At 35.2% G+C, this 9,085-nt stretch overlaps 1 protein-coding gene across 1 annotated transcript; it reads right to left on the reverse strand.

Annotated features, from left to right (window-relative positions):
• Positions 1 to 944: 944 nt before the first annotated feature.
• LOC125663163 (uncharacterized) lies at positions 945 to 5,994 on the reverse strand. Its single transcript, XM_048895469.2, has 3 exons — positions 5,743 to 5,994; positions 2,697 to 2,870; positions 945 to 2,439 (listed from the first exon to the last, which is right to left on the reverse strand). The coding sequence occupies exons 1-3, from the start codon at positions 5,888 to 5,890 to the stop codon at positions 2,201 to 2,203; spliced, it is 561 nt and encodes a 186-aa protein (XP_048751426.2). The 5' UTR covers positions 5,891 to 5,994; the 3' UTR covers positions 945 to 2,200.
• Between the last annotated feature and the right edge of the window lie 3,091 nt (positions 5,995 to 9,085).

A 9,085-nucleotide genomic window follows, 5' to 3' on the forward strand; every position in this document is an offset into this window, starting at 1 on the left:
CCCAATTACACCCAACCTGTATAAATGAGAGATAGAGACAACATTCTGTATCGGTTAATGTTTTTATCAAAATAAACATGTCATCATAATTTATTGACTAAAATAATCCACATTACACAATGAAATATTATATAAGTTAGTTTTTATTATCTTATTAAGCAATTTTGAATACAATACAGATTCCCCCGTTTTCTTTGAAATCCAGTATCTTAATTCCATTGATAGAAGATGTGAAGCGCACTCATATATAGGGATATATGTATGAGCCTACCACACCTGGATCAGGTAGAAGAAATACATAATGTGGAATCCACTTCCCTGAGGAAAATTTCTGGATTTACGTGTGCCTACGATCACACAACTTAGATTGTTGACTGGGGACCGGCAGATCAGAAATGAAGGAATAGAGGTAGAGTTAATAGTAATTCCCTCATTGATTTTAAGATAAAAACTTCAAATCAGCACGTACAATTCAGATTAATATTTTTTTAACACTGTGGAAATCTCAATCTCAATCTGAGTCCGAAAGACATTCTTATCAAGCGACTCTATACATATTATTTGAACATAAAATATCCCCCCCCTCACCAAACCAAAAACAAAACAAAACAACATCAAGCAAGTACTGTTATATGTTTCAATATTGTAATACCACTTAAATTATCATCCTTAGCTTTCATAGTAGTATAATTACGTTTCAAAAGTCGTTATTTTGTATTGTTAACCATTAATATTTCCTAAATGAGAATAATTGTTGAAAATGTGATACTTCAATTATACCATTGAATTCTAGCAATACCATGACACTGGTATCAACCGGATGCTGCGTTACATAGAACGAACGAGTTCGATTGATGAATGTAAACAACAAGTATAGCTTTTTAACAGTCTTTAGGAACAACCTTATACAGTAAACTGGTATAAATGTAAAAAATAAGCTTTAAGTATTTATATTTTTATTAAACGATCACGTAATCAAACTTTTCTAAAATGATAAATCTTACATAAAACAAAATTTAAAAAGATCTACTAGAGACTACTGTACAATATTTTTTTGCTAGCATGACCTTGAAGTTGACATTGGTATTTGTACTAAAAATAGAAGAAAAAACATTGTTTCTTTTCCATTTAAAAAACGGCGAAAAGCAGACGTTTAACGTGTTTAATTTTTACACGGCAAGAAACAAAGACTACTAAATAACTCAAAATTGCCCAAATTTTATCAGTATTAAAAGAATTTTAAGGTTTGCATGCAAAAACAAATCATTTCTGTTATTTGTTGAATTATGGAAACGTTTTTGATAGTTGTTATGAATAAGATTAAAATGTCAGTTTCATTATGTTGCAATTTTTCTTCCTTCTTTTCTTTGTTTTCTATCTCTTTTTTAAGAATAAAAATCCTGTAAAATTGTTAAGTCGTGCGTATATTAAATTATCAGGAAATGGTCTTCCTTGAGTTGAGCAGAATTTCAACCAATGAAATAAATTAGAATTTTCACATCATACATTTTGTACCAATCACAAAGAGAGGAAGTACATTGTCCAAAGACTTACTATAAAATACTTCAATCATATCATACTTTCTTCCAAGGAAGACGGCAATGATTCAACTATTCAGGAACTTTGAATATGCAAACAAGTTAATAAAAATCAAACAATATAATAAGAATTAGAATATAAATGTTTATAAAAAGAATCATGAAATTATATATAGTTCAGTTCATGTAGATTTTTTCGACAAAATGTGATAACTATCACGATACCAAAGGTCCCGAGCTATATCGTGCTAAATAAACTACTAAAGTAATGATGTTTTTAGTAGTGCATGTCATTTTTGTGTGACAAACCTCAACAAACTATGACGTTTACACACATACACGTAAACTATGACTTAAGCAGACAGCGTGAACCCCTTCTTTAAATAATGTAATACAATTTAACAAAACATATCATTTCCGTACAATTATTGTTCCTGCAGGTTCAGTTTTCTCATAGGTTAAAATCAATCAAGGAATTACCACGTGACATGGATATTGATCGTTGAGTCAACGAAACACTCCTTCAGGAGTTGGTCATTGTACATGTATAATGACTTTAGTGAATCATCCGATTTCTAACGATCTACTTAGGAAAGTACCAACACAGTCCTAGTTCTAAACATATTCATCTTAATTCCGATGCCATGCTTTATTCTATGTCACTAATAAGGAATTCTGAAGCTGACTTCACAAACAAAATTATAACTTCGGCTGGCCGGCATATCATGGCAGGAAAAGCTGTGTCGGGGAATGAGCCTCATGTGGTTCTCGCCTTTATTGTTTGTCTCGAATAGAGGGCAGAAATGATCAACAAACGGAGTGCCGTCATGAAACTGCCACACCCCATTTACTTCCTCTCCTTGGACCCACACCTCGGCTGTCGTCAAGTCAGCCGTGTCCTCTAAAATGCGAAAAGACGGGCAAATCAATGTGCAATAATGAAAGGATAAATATTTCTCGCACGAAAAAAAAAATCTGATTTTTGATAAATAAAGCACTGTTATATTTCTGCAAAAGAAGAAATTCACAAGATATGAAGATTTGAACTCATCACATACCCAGTCTGTTTTTATAATTCTTCTTTATTCGGATTATACACATTTTGATATTTCACAGAATCAAAGAAAGTAAAATATTTCAAAAGAACTGACTACGTACTTAAAAACTCTTTTAAGATGTTGAACTTGTCTAGAGAATCTACTTTTATAAGATCTCCGCCCTCTGTCTGACAGGAACTTGTGACAGCGTGATAAACCATGGAACTGTCGCTATACCCAAGACATATTGTGACGTCATCACGCTTGTGCTCTTTGTAATGTGAAGGACATGAGACTGGAATATAAGTAAAATATTTATGTACATTTATTTTATGACAATTGCATATCTCTGGTGAGCGGGGATATTTGCGTGAGGCGGAGGAAGTTGGAAAGGAGCAAAGGAGCAAACTCAGGTAGCTGAAATAAACTCACGTGTCCGAGTGGGAGACCAAAATGTCCAATCGGAACTCTTGCACTACGTAACCTGACGTCATAGCTAATATTGTACCCAATTCACTAATGTATGTCATCGTATTACATCTGAGATGTATGTCGAGTGTGTGAGACATCCAAGGAGTTCCGATTGCTACAATACCTTATAATATGTAACCACTGTCGATCCTGTTACGATGTCCAAAATTGTTTAAAGTATTTCCTATTCCCGGAAAAGTTGATGTATGAGAATTTTCATATAGTGTTTTGTGAACGGTAAAATATACAAATCTAAATTTGCACTTGTTGGTATATTCAGTTTCATAAACAGAAACACTAAGTTTAAAGGGCTAAACATCCCCGCGTACTCAATACTAAAAACTAGGGTTATCATAACTGGAGAAAACACCCTTGATACCACTATAATAATTAGGGCTATCCTAACTGGGCCTTACTTTAAAAGTAGGACAATTCCAACGGGATAGGCCAATCCGAAAACATTAGTTATCTTTCTTTGATCCATAACGTAGTGCGCTTGCGTAATGCAGTTTAAGACTTTGGGGTAGTATATTCGAGAAGTATCATTACCAACAGCGCAAAATACCGCAAAGATATTGCTGTATAATTTTACAGTAACCACGCCAACAAATATGTTAAGGTTAATAAAAAAAATCTCAATGCATAGGTTTACTTCATACACGTGAAAATAACCAAATTTACCTGTAAAATGATAGAAAATTAATGTTGTAAAAAAAAAACAACCCTTGATTCTGATACAATTTCCCTACCCTCTCGTAGAAATCATTTTAACTGTTTTCAATTTCAGCATTCAACGCGGAGTCCGACTGTGTTACTACCCCGGAGTCGTCATATCCACACTAATTGTTTGAAAACCTAGAGAGATAATCCACGTTTTCGAACAGGCCTATAAACGCCCTCACTTTAAGGAGGTATGCTACACCAGAGAAATTTGATGTAGATGAAAAGTGTAGGATATATACAAAAATATTTTGAATTTGAAAATTTTCAAATTTACTTTATTTTGTCAAAAAATACAGTTTTAGTAGAAGGTAATCTGAAAAAAATTTAAAACCCCTGCTGGACTCGAACCTGCGACCTACAGTTCAGCAGTCGGTATTCTAACCTACTGAGCTACTCGGCTAGGTATTTAAATAGAAAAGGAAAAGTCAAATATTGCTGATATCGATTTTGTCATCCATGTTTTTAAAGGAAGTCAGCCATTATGACGATGTAGAGTACTACCTTAATAAACTTTAATAAAGGAAATTCCCAAAACTAGTTCGTTGTGATCATGAAATGTTTATGTCAATATCCGCTAAAGATAGAGCTATTCTAACATTGTTAAGACTTCCATTCGCCATTGCTCCATCGGAGTTATTAATGGAAGAAACTTTTCACTTTCTCTCAGCTATTAAATACATGTAAATATAAAATCAGAAATGATTTAGATGGCCAGCATGACCTTTCTGCACTACACATAAGGATTCAGTCCTTGTACACCGTCATTCGCTTGTCAAAATTCTAAAAATACGTACAGAAGTTCCCAATAATGTCGGAAACTGAAAGGCTCCATGACCAGGGAAGAGAATTCATCCTCAATCGATCTCATAAGATGGCAAATAACTCTATTCTAAAGAATTTTTTAAAATTCTATCTTTGTAGTAGGGTGGGTGGGGATACGTAAAGATTAGCAGGGTAGATAACCTGTGTTATCGAAAACTAGCCACAGCAGCTTCAGCTCTGTGTCTGACTACAAGTCATCAACAGGAAGAAGCCAGATTTCCCTTTGTTACAAAATATCTGTACTCTGAGAGTATTCTGTCATGAATAAGAATTTACACGATATCTTGTGACGTCAGAGACTGCCCATCCTTATCTTGTAAGCGTGTTAAAGGTAGGACTCTCAGACACTGTGTCAGACTCAAAACTGGTCCATGAAATTTCGTCAATCGTCAATCCAATATTTTCGCTGAAATATGACTAGCTATACTGATGTAATAGTCGCTGTCGTTGCGTCATGCTTAGGTCTAAATTCACGGTGTGTAATGTTTCACTTACAGCTGATGACGTTATATGATATGAGTGAAAATTCCCAAAGGAACGTTAACAAACAAAATGAATTCGGATATTTTTCCGGGCATGCCCAATAACTGTGGACATCTCAATGGAAAGATATTTGAAACAACATGTATGACTATATCAACGACGTTTTGTCTATTAACAATAATAACTTTCATTCATATGTCGATTCGATATTTCTCTGTGAGCTCAAAATAAAAGAAACCACAGATCCGTCCGCTTCTGCTTCATACTTAGATATTTTATTGAAAGTAAATATTAACGGCAAACTAACCATTCAACTATATGACAAACGGGATAATTTTAGCTTCTCTATAGTCAACTCCATATTTATGTGGCAATATTCCATTATCACCTGCATATGGTGTTTATACCTCTCAACTGATTCGATACGCAAGGGCTTGTTCTGTGTATGGTATTTTTTCAAATCGAGGCAAGCTACTGACAAACAAGTTGATCAGATGGTACAAAGATTTCAACACTCTCGATTAAATTCAGCATTTCGCAAATTCTATGGTCGTTATAACGATCTAGTTTGCCAATACAATCTAAATGTCTCTATGACTTTAGGGTGCTGTGGTACTGAGGTCTAAACAGTTTTAAATATTGAATCTGCGTAAGTAAAGAAGACTCACCTTCGAGGAAAGATTCCCATTTTGAACCATTAAGAACAGATCCTGATAAAGGGAGATAACAGCAGGCGCAACTTCCTGTACCAGAATCACGACTAAACAGGAACCGGATGTTTGACATCATTGTTGTACAATGTAAGAAACATTTCATGTTGCTATCTGTTCTTCCTATTATCGTGCATGAGGTTGTTGGCAATTCCTGTGTTGAAGCAGCAGCGTATTGTTGATAAACGTGTTCGTGATTCCGAGAATCCTCGTGATGGGTTTGAGAAAATCGCCAGGTAACCAAAATACATGATATAAATAACACAGCACTACCAAATCTGTTAGCCATCTTGAATAGCGTGGTGCCGTGGCGATGTATAGCTTTCTCTTCCGTTACCAATGTATATCAGCACCACGTACAGATTTATTTAGACTGATATTAACTTGTTTAAATAGTCACGTGATTACGAACTTTGAGGATCACACAATAGTGTTTACTTATATAATGTTACTTCCTGTCCTTCAATCGACGACGATGCTTACCAAGCTGTTGAATTTATAGATAAATCGGCCATTTCATTTACTCTATTGTACACATCAATATTTTACAATCGATATTTTGTTATTTACCGCGAAAGTTCAACATATATCCCACTGAATAATAATTGCATTCATTATCTCTACTGTACGTTTCAATATTTTACAATCGATTATCTTTTATCTACTGCGAAAGTTCAACATATACTCTACAGAATAATAAGTGTATACTTTCAGGGCCGTAAATTACATGGAGGTGGAGGAGGCAGCTGCCTCCTCCAACTTTTGAGCCAAAAAAAATTTAAAATTCAAAGTTCATTAGAATTTATGTTGTTTCCAATAACTAAGAACATGATACCTCCCTTAAAAAGCATTCCAAATCTTTCTTTTAGAATGAGTTAGTCAAGTAACATCTTAGAAGGCCCTAGAATCAAGGATTTTGCACGAAACGTGTTCAGTGTGCACAAAATGTGCTCAGCGTTTGGGGGCCTGGGCGGCCCCCAGACCCCCGCCTAATTTCCTGCCTCCTCCAAATTGAAGGTTAATTTACGGCCCTGTCGATTATCTTTTATCTACTGCGAAAGTTCAACATATACTCTACCGAATAATAATTGTATACATTATCTAGTTTATGTTTATGTACATTATACTTGAATCAGTCGGTAGCAGAGACAGCAAATCAAAATACAGTGGTTGCAATGCTATGATGGACTCATTGAAGAGTTTGGGTGTGTGTTCTTTGTTACCTGAACCACCTAGATTTAATCAAAGGTAGACAATTGTTGTAAATTTGAAAATAAAAATTGGGGAGGACTAAAAGGCTATTTTCTCAAGGAAAGTATGGAATATAGTTTGTGTACTTTTTCTGTTTGAGGGGTTCAGTTATTGATTAAAATGGTAGTTAGGAGGATTTGGTTACGATATGTGATACGGATGAAGAGTGGAGGATATTTACAATATTTTGAAACTGAAAACTTTCAAATTTACTTTATTTAGTCACCCAAGTAATCTGAGAGTATCTTAAAATTGTTTCTGGACTCAAACCCCGACCTACAGTTCAGCAGTTGCCATGATAACTTACTGAGATACTCAGCTACGCAATGGTGTTTTAAAGGAATAGACAAATATTGCTGATATTTATAGTTTCATTCACGTTTTAAAAGGAAGTAGGCCATTATGACGATGTAGAGTGCATCCTTAACTTAGGAAGTAATTTTTTCCCTATTGCCTTACATTAGGCAATTAAGTCTAAAAGGATACACAAATCTTGTTGATATTCATATTTCTATTCATGTTTTAAAAGGAATTTTCCCATTATGACGATGTAGTACAATTCCCTCTTTTAATGAAATACATGTACTTCATTAGTAAACAAGTTTTTCATATTTAGTCAAATGTATTTCTGGTTTATGAAAAAAAAAATCCCCATTTTCTGACTTCGAAATTGAGTTTTTGAATAATTGTATATATTGGTATAACTTTAGCGCTTTATGTAGACGTAGTCATTTCTGGTTTTCAATGTTTTTTAAATCTCATTAGTATATATAACGGTCATATAGACATTAGCGTATAATGAATTGTACTCAAATAAGCAATAGGCGTTTCCAATCAGCGTGCAATTTGACGATAGATAGAGGACAATTTTAATGAAAGGTGATGATAACGAATAGTGATCAATCTCACAAATACTATAAGGAATGCAAAACAGAGAGTTGGACAAACACGGACCACTAGATATACCACGTGGGAACAGGTGCCCAGGAGAAGTTAGCACCCCCGTCGACCGGTCACACCCGCCATGAGCCCTGCATCATGATTAGGTAAACGGAACAATCCGTAGGGAATTAATATTATTTGGATATTATTGTTCTTACATTTGCATGGCCGTTTTCTTGGCGAAAGTTCGCATTAGAACGTCAATTAGCTACAAAATATAGAAAGTGAAAATAGAGTGATGTCATTCTGACGTAATGTATATGAGTTAATTGGTTGTATTTTGTTTAAAGTCCCATTCGATACTTTGTCTCTCATGGAGTCGTCACCACTGCCGGTGAAGGGCTGTAAAATTAAAGCCTATGCTTTGCACTTATGGTCATTGAGCAGGGAGGGATCTTTATCGTGCCACACCTGTTTGACACGGGACCTTAGTTGTTTTTTGCGGTCTCATCCGAAGGACCGCCGTACTTAGTTTCCTCAAACGAAAAGAAAGGGGGGGGGGGGGGGCATTGACGATCGACATGTATTCTAATCAGAATGCCTATGGGCGTCTGCTACCCACTATATATGATACATAAACAGTGTGAGTATTGATATTAAATAACACCTATATAGATAAACGAATGTAGCAGTTGTATATTCAAAGTTCAGTGTAATTTTCACTCATATTTGGTTGTCACCAGCTGTAGGAAAAGTCCAATGGTTCGTGTGTTTCAATCAAGAGTAACATGTCGACTCTGTCGCCGTGTGGCCTAGTGCACCTAGATATACACATTCCCAAACATTTATTTCATGTTCCTGACATTATACTTCTCTTCATCATTGTTAAATCACCTGTGTAAATTCAAGTAACTATTGTAATTAGTCAACATCCGTCGACCTCCGTTGTGCATTGGCAATTGAACATGTTCGAGTTTTTCTTGATCACTACCATTCGAATTCTTTTCAAATTTGATATGAAACATCTCTGGGACAGCGGGGAGACGTTGTAAATTTCAGGACTCGTGTTCCCCTGGCGCCTTAAGGAAGGGGTAAAAGCTATCAAACATTAACCAGTTTTCAAGAACCATCATCTCTACAATTGCGCATCTGTAAGACAAAATAAAAT

This window comes from Ostrea edulis, chromosome 8 (genome assembly GCF_947568905.1).
Source record: "Ostrea edulis chromosome 8, xbOstEdul1.1, whole genome shotgun sequence".
Taxonomy (NCBI): Eukaryota; Metazoa; Mollusca; class Bivalvia; order Ostreida; family Ostreidae; genus Ostrea; species Ostrea edulis.